The 13829-nt window shown below is 32.6% G+C and overlaps 2 protein-coding genes across 2 annotated transcripts; one reads left to right on the top strand and one right to left on the bottom strand.

Annotated features, from left to right (window-relative positions):
- Positions 1 to 1648: 1648 nt before the first annotated feature.
- LOC100782404 (uncharacterized) lies at positions 1649 to 6569 on the top strand. The gene is made up of 10 exons (XM_006604279.4): positions 1649 to 1820; positions 2256 to 2321; positions 2830 to 2895; positions 2981 to 3279; positions 3703 to 3885; positions 4011 to 4226; positions 4341 to 4625; positions 4742 to 5029; positions 5139 to 5442; positions 5524 to 6569. Exons 2-10 carry the CDS (start codon positions 2285 to 2287, stop codon positions 6201 to 6203), a joined length of 2358 nt encoding a protein of 785 aa, XP_006604342.1. The 5' UTR covers positions 1649 to 1820; positions 2256 to 2284; the 3' UTR covers positions 6204 to 6569.
- An 802-nt stretch (positions 6570 to 7371) lies between these two features.
- Positions 7372 to 11936, bottom strand: LOC100781512 (glycerol-3-phosphate dehydrogenase [NAD(+)] GPDHC1, cytosolic). Its single transcript, XM_003554113.5, has 5 exons — positions 10770 to 11936; positions 9529 to 9750; positions 8825 to 9072; positions 8145 to 8284; positions 7372 to 7967 (listed from the first exon to the last, which is right to left on the bottom strand). Exons 1-5 carry the CDS (start codon positions 11431 to 11433, stop codon positions 7844 to 7846), a joined length of 1398 nt encoding a protein of 465 aa, XP_003554161.1. The 5' UTR covers positions 11434 to 11936; the 3' UTR covers positions 7372 to 7843.
- Positions 11937 to 13829: the final 1893 nt, after the last annotated feature.

The raw sequence follows: 13829 nt of genomic DNA, 5'->3' as shown, positions 1-13829 counted from the left end.
AAACTTAGGTTTATTCATAACTCTTATGTGAGTTTTGTGCTCAAAGACAAGCTAATCAAGTCGCTTATTCGTTAGTCAAGACGTCTAGATTATATATTAGTCCAAAAGTTTTTGAGTATATATGCTCCTCGTTGTATTGATGTCATTATTTTAAATAAATGATAATCTTAGTGTTTGCAGTAAAAAAAAAAAAAAGATGACATCTTTAAAAAAAACACACACACACATAACTAAACACACAAGATATATGATTTTTACCATTGAATGTCACTCGTTTGGTAACTTCAACCACATGATTTATATAAATCTATGGGTGAAAATATTTTGGGATTTAAGCCTTTTCTTTCATAAGCATATAAGATTGAATGTCACTCGTTTCTTTCATAATTTATGTAAATAATTTATATATTAATTTATGAAATTTAAATATAAATTGGTAAATGAAAATAAAATATGTAAACTATTCACAACAAAAATATATAAAATGATATAAAATAATTAAAAAAATTTCTATTTTAAATATTTGAAAATTCAAAAAATTAATAGCTTTTCATTAATGATTAATAAAAAATAATATTTATAAAATTAATTAAACAAAGTAAGTATTTGAGTGATTTTTTATCTTATCTTTAAATATTTCAATTCTTATTAAAATCTTTTTTATTTTATTTAATCTCTTGTTAGCCTATGTTAGCTACTTAGATACCATGTTCCAACACATTCCATCAAAGTTAACTTTTAACAACTTTGAATGAAGGAAAAATTAAAATTATTTATTTTAAAAAATAGAGATGAAATATCTTGATTTAAAAATAGATTGACGAAAATTACGGATTTAAAATTATAGGAGATCAACATTATAATTTAACTCATGAAAAAATTTATGTTAACAAGGTAAAAAGAAGGTTAAAATAAGAAGAGAAAACTTAAAAATCATTTAGGAAGATAACAAGGTTTTTTCCTAGGCACATATTTTCCATTTGATTCCTATTTTATTGACTTTTGATTCTTAATGAAATGATATAAGTGATTTTGTGAAAAAAAAAACAAGATGTTTTGTAGTCTTATTATTTAAATTTAAATTTAAATATAAGTTTCATCTTTCATGTAAAATTTTAGCAGTCAAGTTATTAAAACAAGTATTTACTTTTAATTTAATTAAAAATAATATTATAAACAGTTAAACACTTTCAGTTTCATTTTAATTTGTTATTTAAGATAATTAAACAAAACTTTAAGAATCACTCGGTCACGTCGTTTTCTATGTCAATTATAGAATGCTTCTCTCTTTACGTTGTTTAAAGTCCGTACACATCCATTAAAAAACATTTACTCTATTAAGTATTATCGCACCATACGGAGTATTTATTTTTTTAACAAATCTTCTAATATTTTAGGGAAAATATAAAAATATATACGTGTTCTCTATTTAGTAAACATAAAGATGAACAAAAGGATTTTATAAAAGGAATTAAAAAACTTTTAAAAGTTAAAAAAAATAGAATAGACGTGTAGCAAAAAAAAGAGTTGACGTGTGGACCCCATTGGGTGATAAAAATAGCACCTGAAAAAAATCGACGGCCCACGAACTAGCCCAGTCAAACAGGGCCCCACCAGAACCCCGGGCCCACGTCGCAGTGTAGGAAATGACCACACTACCCTCAGTCTCGCCGCTTTCATTTTCAGTTGCAGCCTTTTTCGCTGCAACACAGAACACACACTCACTCTTGTTATTCGCTCTTTCTTCTTCTTCTCTGAATTTGTGGACAATCGCAAAACCCTAGGCACTCTCACTCGCATTTCACGGACTCGTTTTCCAGGTGAAGAAGTAAAATACAAACGTGCTTCCCTTCCTCATTTCATTTAATTTCTCCCTTTTTAGGCATCTTTGTACTACTACTGCATTTTTTTTTTTATATTTTATTTATGGCCATTAATGGTTACGCTGTGTGTGATGTGACCATCATTCTTAATGCTTCATTAATTATTATTTAATTAATACATACTCTGGTTGGTGCGTAAATCGTAATAGTAATTAATTCCACCCCTTTCCCCTTCTTCTTCGATTCTCTTGAAGAAGTTCCGTACACAATGCCTTTGTCGTTCAACCCTCTTTCGCACCGACCAACACCATGTTCGTTCCTTTCCTTTCCGCTACTACTTTCTCCCTTAATCTCATGTTCTCTATTACTATTACTATTATTATATTCAACTTTTCGTCTTCCTCAAAGCCACTTTTTGTTTTCATTTTTCAGGATATAGTAGTAGTTACCTACTGCAGTTCATGGCTTGGGATCTCTGGGGTTCGTCCTATGCCCAAGGTTTCTCTTTTTCTTCCCTACCACTACTGTTTCTCAAGTCATTATTTAATTAATTAATCGTTTAGTAGGTTGAATAAGTTATATAATCAACTTTTCACTCTAAAAAAATAGTTGTAATCAACTTATTAATTAACCCGTTCAATATTTTCTATGCGCACATGTTAGTTAAAGTCGATATTTTTAAAAGGTTTGTTTAATGAAGAATGAAACAGTTTTTAAATTTTATGGAAATTTATTACTTAATCCACTCAATATATATATATATATATATATATATATATATATATATATATATATATATAATTTATGGTTGAATTAATAAAATTTAATATATACTTAGAGTTGCTGAAGAGGTAGTTTCACCCAGAGTTGCATATGGAGTAAATTGATCCCTCTTCAATATTTTTTTTCTTATTTGATTTTCTCCTATAAATGATTATGATCAAGAAGTTTATCCAAACAAATCAAATTGCTTTTGACATGTAATTTATTTATTTACTTGTCTCAGTTGCGAGTGGTAGTAATTACTGGTCACAGCATCCTGAATGTGACTTCTACTTTGGGTGTGGCCGTGGTAATTATTGTTTCACTCCCTCGCTCACACTGCATTTGGGTCCTACGTGTGTTGTGTTTACTCTGGCTTTCTGTTGAACTTGTAGATTTGATAGAGGAGGATGCCTTGAATGTGGAATCCTGTGTCCGGGTTTTGAGAATTTTGATCACCAAGGCAGATACCGAGATCGAGGAACTTGAAAGGGACCTCTTGTTTCTTCAGAATGAATTGGCCTGCGCCGAGCATGAAAAATGGCCTGATATATGCCGTGCTGTTCTCACTGAGAGAATCAACCGGCTTGATGTGGCGGTTAGCACTTTGAAGAATGATCATACTGATGATGCGGAGATGCAGCCACTGTTAGATAGTGAACCTGCTGAGACACTTCATGAAATACTTGCTCAGGTTTGGCTTTTGAAATTTAGTTTTTGGATATGAAAAACGTTTTCTGTTTTCATTTTTGGTATATATTCCTTAATTTCTATTATTCAAATATTCATGCAGGGGGAAGTAATTATGCTACTATTGATTATAAGTTATACTACTGTAGTATACAATAGCTTATCAATTGTATAACTGTAATTCTTTTATCTTAATTAAAGGGTTAACCTATGGATTTTCTCTATCTTACAAGTGCTGGATAATGACAACAATATATATTTAGCTATCCGTTGCTTGCCATTTAGCACATATATTTACTCCTATCTCCTTGGTTGCTCTTGTGTATCTTCTGGTAGTGTTGGTTTAATGTATAGTATTTAACTGTTGACACTTGGTTTTGAATGTAACTGGCGTGTTTTCTTCCCCCACCTTTTCAATTTGAAGCAGTCTCTGGATATGAAAATGTTGAGTCCAATTGTGAATCTAGACAAGGATTCTAGCACTTTTGATTCTAATATAATCATTAAGGGGGAAGAAAAAGAACTCCATGGAACCTCTGAAAGCTCTGGAAGCTCAGAACTTCTTTTGGAGCTTCATGGAAAGAGATCAGATAATCCCGAAAAGATTGAGGTACAGAAAGCTCTGTTGTATGTTTTTAATTTAAATGCTCTTATTTTCTATCCCCTGTCAAACATGTCTCAGACTCTCAGCCAGTGGACCTGCTTTAAATACTGACTAGATTTTTTTCTGTTAAGGAATTGTCTGAAAAATCTCTTGTTAGAAGTCCTGATTTGGGGGCTATCATCCATGCACCTGATCACTCTGTTGAGACAAAATTATCAGAAACATTTGATAATGACGTTACTGGAAATGAAGAAGTCAGAAGAAGTCAACACATTAGTACAGATATAGGTCAAGTGTTGGATTTGTTTTCTGCCAAAGACGATGAAAACATTCCAAATGGAGTCAAGGTGCAAGAAGTGTTGTTCCCCTTCTAATCAATTTAAACTTCTTGGATGTTGCAATTAATATTTTACTTTAATTTTAAAAGGTTTTTGATCCATTTTTTCTCTTAAATTGTGCAGAAAGGAAATGAATTTGTCAAAGAAAAAGATGTTAGCTCAGATGATTTTAGACCTGCAATTGGTGTCAAGGGGAGGAAAGAGTATCCTCATTCCAGGTTAGTTACTTCACAACAACGAAAAGGTGAACCTGATCACTCTGATTGGATGAAATTATCAGAAACATCTGATAGTAAACTTGCTGGAAATGAAGAGGTCGGAAGAAGCCAACTCATTAATACAGATATAGGTCAAATGTTGGATTTGTTTTCCGCCAAAGACAATGGAAATATTCCAAGTGAAGTCAAGGTGCAAGAAGTGTTGTTCCCCTTCTAATCAATTTAAACCTCTTGGATGTTGCAATTACTATTTTACTTTAATTTTAAACAAGGTTTTTGGTCCATTTTTTTTCTTAAATTGGGCAGGAAGAAAATGAAGTTGTCAAACAAAAAGATGTTAGCTCAGATGATTTTAGACCTGCAATTGGCATCAAGGGGAGGGAAGAGTATCCTCATTCCAGATTAGCTACTTCACAACAAAAAAGTGGACCTGAATCTCCTGATCACTCTGATTGGATGAAATTATCAGAAACATCTGATAATAAAGTTGCTGGAAATGATGTTGAAAGAAGCCAACTCAATGATACAGATATAGGTCAAATCTTGGATGTGTTTTCTGCTGAAGACAACGAAAATATTCCAAGTGAAGCCCAGGTGCAAGAAGTGTTATTGTTCCCCTTCTAATCAATTTACACTTGGATGTAGCAAATTACTATTTTATTTTAAACAAGGTTTTTAATGCATTTTTTCTTAAATTCTGCAGAAAGAAAATGAATTTGTCAAAGATGTTAGCTCAGATGATTCCAGACCTGCAACTGACATCAAAGTGAGGAAAAAGTATCCTAATTCCAGATTAGCTACTTCACCTCAACGAAAATGTAGAAATTCTAATTTAGACAAAAAGCTATGTGATATTGCTCCAAAAACTGCACGGAAGGCCTACAAGAAACAGTCCAAGGTTGCTCCAGATAAAGATTTGAACTCCATGGATTTACCTTTACAAGTATTTTATCCTCAAACATTTTGTAGCGCCAATACTGAATTTTGCTCCTTTAAAGGAAGTAATGGTAATAATTCTGGACTAGTGTTCAATATTGAAAACACCACTCCCTTATTAATGCTGAAAATTCTGCATTGATTTCTGTTAGGGATTCAAACCAAGAGTGCCCTGTATACTGATTTACAGCTGATAGATGAAGATGAAGAGGAACAAGAAGCACAAGACCTTAAATCCCAAATTACTACTAAATTCAGAAAGTTGAACATGAGTTTCCCTTCAAAGCTAAAAGCTCGGGAAAAGCAGGAACTGGAACTAGAGGCATTTTCTTCCAGAGAACCATATGACAGTTGTACAGAAGTTATTCAAAGTACACCCATAATTGTATCAACCAAGAGGCAGCGAAGATCCAAACCCTGTAATGATGTTGCCATTTTAACTGAGCCGATGAACCGGAAGAAAATTTCTAGAAGGGCAGTGCAACCTGACAAGCATGAAACTGAAGGTGGTGCTATTGTTCCTTATGATAGCAACTTCTCTGAATTACAAAAGAGAAGAAAAGTTTCAAAGTTGCCAATCACCGTGGACATGGAAACAAATTCAGATAGGGTTTCTATGGACAGTGGAAGCCAGTTAGTTCTTCATACTAGCAAGTTGCATTCCTTGGTGGATTCCCATGATGGGACCTCATCTTTGCTGCCTGGTGACTTGAATAGCTTGTCATTGACTGATTTGAGGGCCATGGCAAAGGACCACAAAGTAAAACAGTACTATAAGCTTCGAAAAGGAGCTTTGGTTGAACAATTAGCTAAGCAGTTCAGAAGCTGCTGAACTTATTACTGGTGGTAACCCATTTTTCTGCCATGCTTTTTTGGGTATCCCTCTTGGTTGGTTTTGGTAATGTCCAGTGGTTCCCTGGAATTTGGTATAGGATTCTGACATAGTTATGAATGATACATAGGCAAACCAAAATGGGTTTTGTAACAGGAAATTGTACAGCCTATATAGATAGAATTCTTAACAGTTTGTAAATGAAAGGAAGTATAGGTTTTCTTCCTTGCAACTGGTTAGTCATTGTGACTGCAGAGGAGACTTCAAACTAACTGTTGTGCCGCATTCACATGCTGTGAGATTGATTGTTAAAATATGAAGCGCGGTTTACAGCATTAACAAATTTGATGATGTTACTTTCAGTTTTATACAGTCTTTATAAATATTTTACACAAGAATCTTTTTTTTATTTGCAGTAGTGTTTGTGCAAAACACGTGGGTGTTTGTGCAATAGATTTTTATTAATTTTTAGTTACATCCGTAATATATTGAAGTATAAAACAAACACACTATTTGATTTAAATTCTGACACGTTGTGAGTTTAAATTTAATTATGATATAATTTGAATTATATCATTAAATATTTAAAGTCACTTATAAGAGATGGCATTACCAAAATAATTGTATTTAATTAATATATTATAATCTTATATACTCGGGCCTCCAAAAAAATTTATGCTCCGCCTATGCCTTCCCCTTTCCGTTGAGGCTAGGAAGATAATATGTATTGTCTTAATAGCAGAGTGGTGGGGCATAATTATTGACCTCTTAACTCTGTTGCAGGTCAAGTTTTTAACTTCAGAAGGTACTGATGAAAACTGGCAATAGATTCCTTGATCCTTGTCCAATTGTTAGCAAGTGATCAAGGTGGTCCTAATTCCCATCTCAGTTAGTTACTATTATATTAAAAAATACAAAATTCAATAGACTCATCTTATCATAAACAGTGCCTTGTGACTGAGAATGAGTTTTTAGCTTTTAGGTTGTATACTTTATTCACCAATGTTGCCAAAACAGAAGTAACAATTTCAGATTCACACACAAGTGATAAGGGGAAGGGGAATAATCCTCTTGTTTCGAAATGGATGGGAAGGGAAAGGAACCTAAGGGGAAGCTATTCCCCCTTTGTTTTCCTCAAATACACAGTTTTTGTTCTCCAAAATTGAGATGGAAGGGCAATAAACTTTGTTCATAATTAAGCATATTACATTTCATTCAAGACCTTTATAATTTAACTTCCATTCCTATCCCTCATTAATCTTCCAAGCAAGAAGAAAAGGTAGCTTTGCTTCATTCCTTCCACTCCCTTTGTATCCCTTCCACACTTATTCCATTCCATTCCATTAATGAAAAAAAAATCCAAAAACAATGTTGTAGTGTCCATCAGGCAGTAGTGAGTTCTCACCTAAGTTTCTCCATAACCATACAGAGTCCTGTTGGGCAAGGCTAGTGTAGTGTTTTTGGGAGTTATCAGTCCAATTGCTTAGTGGCTTATATTTTGACATATATACATACAACAATGTAATATAAAATCCATCACAAAACAATACATCCATGCTCATTTAAATATTTCCTTTTAGTTGATAAATGCTTCCCATATGTTGCATCCACATTTGACTTTTACCAAAGAGAGAAAACAATCAGGGCTGTCCAAGAAGTGAAGGCTTGTAGAAAACATGGCTTTGTGCAATCTCAATTCGTTCACGAGGATCATTCAGATTTTCATCCCTCAAGGCTTTCAGAATAGCTTGTGATGACTGTTCCCTGAGAAATCCAGCATGCACCAGAAACATGTGAAACCCATTTAGTGCATTGGAAAGATGTATAGAAGATTTGCAAATGTAGTAGTAGTACTTGGAGTTGGAAGTGTTCAAAGATAACAAGCATAAGGGTAAAGAAAGAAGACTAGCATAGTTTCAGTCAATTATTGCAGGAGATTACCTTGATATCAAAATTTTGTAGAGTGTCTTCAAGATAGGGCAGAGTTCTACAGGAGCAACAGGTTTGTTTTCTTCAGGATGCAACACATTCAGGCTAGATTGGCTCAGAAGTTCAAAGAACGCCTCCACTGCTGACACACCCTAGAAATAAATGGCATAGCATTTTTGTTTAGTAATTGGGATTTGATTGAAGGCAAAAAATGGATTCTAAGGAGAAATACACAAGGATGATTTCTCTTTCTTATGTGAATGATATTAATTCCACCTTTGGTGAGGCAAGGGAATCTATGAGGGCCAAATAATAAGAGAAGTGAAAAGAGTGGCTTATGTCAAGTAAAAATTGTAACATCATATTCATCAACCCATCTAAGAATGCCTTAGATCACATAAAGCTTTGAAAATTGCCAGCAAGGATGGTACATACCATCATCTTCGTATTTTCTCCATACAAGTTAAAAACAAACTAAAGTCCTAATAAACTATGAATACTAGTGCAAATGATGAAAACCAGCAGCCTCTGCCATAGGATGCTGCTAAATTATCTGTGAAACATCATCACTTTTTAATGTATATAATTGTTCAACTTTCACATTATAAAGACACAATTGGCTCACCTCAGGAGTCAGGAACATAGCATATGAGCTTGGAAGAAACTAGGACATGAAACATTACGAAATATACCTGAATCATTCCTTTGCCACTAATGCTGTCACCCATGTCTGGTCTTAATTGACCCTTAGCTAACATCTGGCCATACCAAGCATTACGACCTTTTAACAAGGTCACATAAGTGTCAGCCAGTAATGGCCCTGCAAGTTTCTCAGGTTCTTCAGCCAACAAGTGAGTGATAAATATCATTTCCGACGTGCAGTGTGCAAAGTACACGGATTTGCTTGTGGCACTCTCATTTGTAAGGGCTGCTACCATTCCTGACAGCATTAAAATGAAAAACAGGATTTATATATTATAAATCAGAAAGCAAGACATGGGAATGCCTCTAAAAGTAGAGGTATGTTGAACCCCTTTCTTTTCAAAGTTAATGCCAACTAGTCTAGTCTCTATAGCATGTGAAAACACATAATGCCTTAATTAAACTTACAATAGTATACATCATCAATCGTGAAATCTTAATCTATATACCTTTATATGTACCACGCATGGAAAAATTGTATGGTTATTGTTTACAGATGCTTGCTTTTGTATTTTCTTTAGATTGTAGAATCTTTATGAGATAATATGCATAAGTATGTTTTCCTAGTCTATGTGGAATACGGAGTGAACCAAGAAGTGAAATAGACAACATTACACAAACCAAAACATGATGATATGGATTACTGCAAGTTTGACATGGCATGTAAAGATATAACAATTAATTAGTAGCTTACCAGCTCCAATTGCATAGACATTTTTCAAGCCACCCATGACCTCATGAGTGACGAGATCACTGTTATCCCAGACAATAAAGTGTGGTTGGCGCAAAAACTTTGCCAGAGCTTTCCTCCATTTCTCAGCTCCACATATTCTTGCATTGGCATACTCCTTGTTGTAGATTTCTGAGGCAATATTTGGACCACCAAGATAAAGTATGTTCTCCATAGGCACTCTAGCTGTCAAGTTTGGGCGCAAAGAGTAAAGAATTAGGGAAGGACTAAACATATTATTGCATAGTTAGAAGGCTATGATCTCTGATAAGAAAAAATCAGATGAAATAAATCAAAAGAGGAGTAATTACTAGAAAACAAGGAAGCTAAGTACTAACTTTAGCATGAAAATTCGGTTGCTCAGTATCAAATCCTTGGTTAACAAATAGATGTAATTCAGTAGGAGAATTATCACAATTGATCTGTAATATGCTTCAGTATGAATATGAACAAGATAGATTTTTGTAAACTGAATGTGTTAAAGAGAGGACAGGAAGGTTGAGTCAAGAAGAACTTCGAAGATTATTGATGAAATTTCAAATGCATTCAGATAAACACGGAAGATTAACTCATAATTTGCAATATTTTTAACTGATGCGTCATGTTTGGATTAGATTCTTCTTCAAGATTTTAATTGGCTTGATAATAAATAGTTTTTTTTTTTTTTTTTATGGGTATTACTATTCAAATGTGTCTGGTAATTTGGATTATAAAGATTATAATCTCAACACAGGAAATAGGTTTTTTATGGCAGATAAAATTTTAGAGATTATGATTAAAAATTAGCAATTCATTTTTAGCTATTTTTTTATATATTTTTTCAATAATTGATTAATTCAAATACAAAATCAATTACTACAAATTACTTTACCCTTTTTATAATTTATTATGAAAAGACTATTTCTTAGACCATTCAAATGAAATAAATTATCTTAGAACCACTTTTCACCCAGAATATTCAAATACAAAACTTATTTCATATAATCAATTATAACAATTATAATTGATTACATCTAGAAGATTATTGAAATGATTTATTTTTCACAACTAATCCAAATTAATGCACCCTAAATTAGAGCAAGTGACAAAAACAATCATCACACTTGTTTGCTTGTTCTATCCTGGCAAAGGCATGATACTTAATTTTTATATAGAAAGAAGCCAAAACAGATAACTTGTAAGTAGAGATGAAGAAAGACTCTTACTTGCTTGGTTAATCATCTTTGTGGGAGTTATAATATGTGGAACAGGCTCCAATGCAGCCTCTATACCCTTTGACAAAGAGATAATTATAGGCACTGTGATTCTCTCCTTCCAATACTTACTAATCTCTTCAAAGATCTCTCTTGTTTCTGTTGAAGGCAAGCCATTGACCACAATATCAGCATCCCAAACAGCTTCTTGCAAGTTTGTGACAACCTTCAAAGGACAAAGTGGTGTATCAATCATGTTCAAGCAAAAACCATCTTTGAGAATCTCATCAGCAAAGAGGGTCCTATCACCAAGCCTTGCCTCAACATATTTGAGATAAGCGCAACGCCGGATCAACCTCCTCAACACATCTTCCCTTGAGTTGATAACCTCAAAGAGATGTTCAGCAGTGGCTCTATCCACTGCCCTTCCTGCCCTTCTCCATATCCTGATCTGTATCTTGTCCCTAAATTGCCCATAAGTGTCTTGTAGCAAAGCTGCAAAAACACTTCCCCAAGCACCAGCTCCAACACTCACAATTCTCAAAGGGTCACCATCACCCTTCCCAATAAGCCTTCTCAAACAATCAAGCTTCTCCTCCACCCCATTACAATTTTGTACACCAACACTTCCATTTGAGTATCCATTATGAACCACTCCCATAATGCTTCCCACCATGCTCTAAAAGGCAAAGAATGGTTGTCAACGAAGTCTAAGAAAAAAGAACTAGAGATGAATCATGAACTTCAATAAGATGTGTGATGTGCCTATAAACTAAGCTGAGACACCTATATAACCTTGCCTCAATTTTATGCTTCTCACTTTCCCCTTACCGACTAATGAATATTTTTTTCCTTTTACCATAAGAATAAGATTGCCTTGACAAAATATGCTGCAATGGGAAATCAAAGTTTTTTGGTGGGTGCTGCTTGACCAAAGGTGAACATTAATTTGGGTCTATGCAAAAATTTCTGACCAAAAAATGAAGCCTATCCCTCTCTAAATTTAAATGAAGCATGCAATGCATGAACCATGATATTTATATGTACACACACATCACACAAAGTGCTCTTGTATTTTTCTTTTAGTTTCTAAGAAGGGCACGTGCGAAGCCAAAAGAATAGATAAGGGGGATGGGGAAAAAACTAAAACCAAAACCGAACACAAACAAAACTTTGTTTTCTCCGTCTCTTGTTAGTTGATCTACCCAACTATAAGACGCGGCTAGTGCCAATAAAAAAACAAACTTTTGTGCTGGGAAAACTACAAAGTTATTGTCCTTCATTGATGGGGTTGATTTACTTTAACTCATCCAACTCATGACCCCATCATATCTATGATTCCTAGCTTTTTAATCGTAAGAGCCCACATTATTGGAGGGAAAGCTAAATACTTAAACCAGACAATAAATACAAAATAAAGTTTGTAATAAAAATGTTTGTGTTATTTTTTATTTATTTCACACATGTATTTTTTGGCAACACTTAGCATTCTTATTCAAGACATAGTTTGATGTTAAAAGTAGATATACGAACAAGTGAAGATTTGAATCATAATTCATTATGTTATAGTTGACTGATTTTCAACTTAATTAATTGATATGGGATAACATCCAAAAAAGTCAACATAATGTGATATGATTGATAATTATATTTCTTAATTATATGATAAGGAGTTCGATTTCATTTATGTACAAAAAAGTATTTATTAAAAAAGTATCTATTAAACATTTTTCTCTCAACTATGGAATATTGGATTCATTAAAAAAAACTTAAATATGTTTTTATATTTTAAATTTGGATCACTTTTATTTTTGTCCTCCAAATTTAATTTTTTTAGACTATGAAATTTGAAAATTATTTTTTTTTTATAGTTTTCTTTCTTAAAATATGAATTTCAACTTAATTCAATTTCAAAAATTAACGAAATGAGCCTCTCACTTTTCACTTTTATATGTATTGAAAGGAGAGTCTACCTTTTCAATTTTTGCCATGCCACATTGATAAAGGTGCGATGAAATGGTGTGTGTTAAATTCATGTGGAGTCATATTGACAGGGGTGCCACCCATATCAATCTATTGGCATTAAAAGTATTTGGGTAGGGCCAACTTCCCCAACGGTTATTAATATTGTATGACTTTGCCCACATTTTCATGTGATGTTCCCTCTCAATCTTCATATAGTCATCATATTTTGTCCTTTTTTGTGGTTGACGGACACATATTTAATGTCCTGCGTCTTATGTTTGAGCTTTTCTTATTTGAAATATTAGTGCTCAAGTAGTATTTGTTAGATGAATTTTTTTTAGCTTGTGTATGTAATTAGATTCAGGTATCGTTCCTCAAAATAAAAAATTCAGGTACGTTACTTAAGTACTCTGTTAGTTGGATTTAGGTGATCGAATTAATTGATTTTTGCAACAATTTAGTTGTAATTAATGTTCACGTGATTCATACACTAATATACATTTCTCTTGATGTGTAGGTTTATTTAGTTAGTTTAGAGATGAGGTGTATGTTTGAGATAGCAGTAAAGTTAGACGAATTTAGATAAATTTATTTTACAACAATTCTCAAATTTAATTTCTGTATAGGAATATTTTTTAATAAAGTTAGACATAATTAATTTTATATAAAATCATATTATATTATATATATACACACGAAATTTGTTAACACTCATTTATATTTTAATTGGACTATGTTAGTAAGTTATTATTAAAAATTATCTTAAAATACAATGATTATATATCGCCTTTATCTTTAATTATAAGGTTCTTTTTGAAATTTATTTATTTATTTTTATGATTTTTTTTCTAATTTTTAGATACATAATTATGTTTTTTTCTTATATATTCTTTCTTAATTATTTTTTTTCAACATTAACGAGAAGTAATTAAATAATTAAAAAGATAAAAAAGAATAATTTTAAACTGATGATACAAATAATTAACATATTTAATATGATTAATTAAATTAATTATTTTTATTAAGAGGATGAATTACTTAAAAAAGTTTTATAATTAAAAACAAAATGAGTAACTTACTAACACCCTAACTAAAAAACAAGTACTG

The sequence above is a fragment of the Glycine max genome, chromosome 19, assembly GCF_000004515.6.
Source record: "Glycine max cultivar Williams 82 chromosome 19, Glycine_max_v4.0, whole genome shotgun sequence".
Classification (NCBI taxonomy): domain Eukaryota; kingdom Viridiplantae; phylum Streptophyta; class Magnoliopsida; order Fabales; family Fabaceae; genus Glycine; species Glycine max.
Note: the sequence above shows the minus strand (reverse complement) of the source record. Positions and strands in the feature narration are given on the sequence as shown.

Excerpts from the sequence above, each read along its gene's own strand:
- LOC100782404 (XM_006604279.4), top strand. The coding sequence starts at position 2,285 with ATGGCTTGGGATCTCTGGGGTTCGTCCTATGCCCAAG. Across the intron at positions 2,322-2,829 it reads GGGTTCGTCCTATGCCCAAG|TTGCGAGTGGTAGTAATTAC; the intron begins GTTTCTCTTTTT and ends TACTTGTCTCAG. Across the intron at positions 3,280-3,702 it reads TTCATGAAATACTTGCTCAG|TCTCTGGATATGAAAATGTT; the intron begins GTTTGGCTTTTG and ends AATTTGAAGCAG.
- LOC100781512 (XM_003554113.5), bottom strand. The coding sequence starts at position 11,433 with ATGGTGGGAAGCATTATGGGAGTGGTTCATAATGGATACTCAAATGGA. Across the intron at positions 9,073-9,528 it reads TGTCTATGCAATTGGAGCTG|GAATGGTAGCAGCCCTTACA; the intron begins GTAAGCTACTAA and ends TAATGCTGTCAG. Across the intron at positions 7,968-8,144 it reads TACAAAATTTTGATATCAAG|GGAACAGTCATCACAAGCTA; the intron begins GTAATCTCCTGC and ends TGGATTTCTCAG.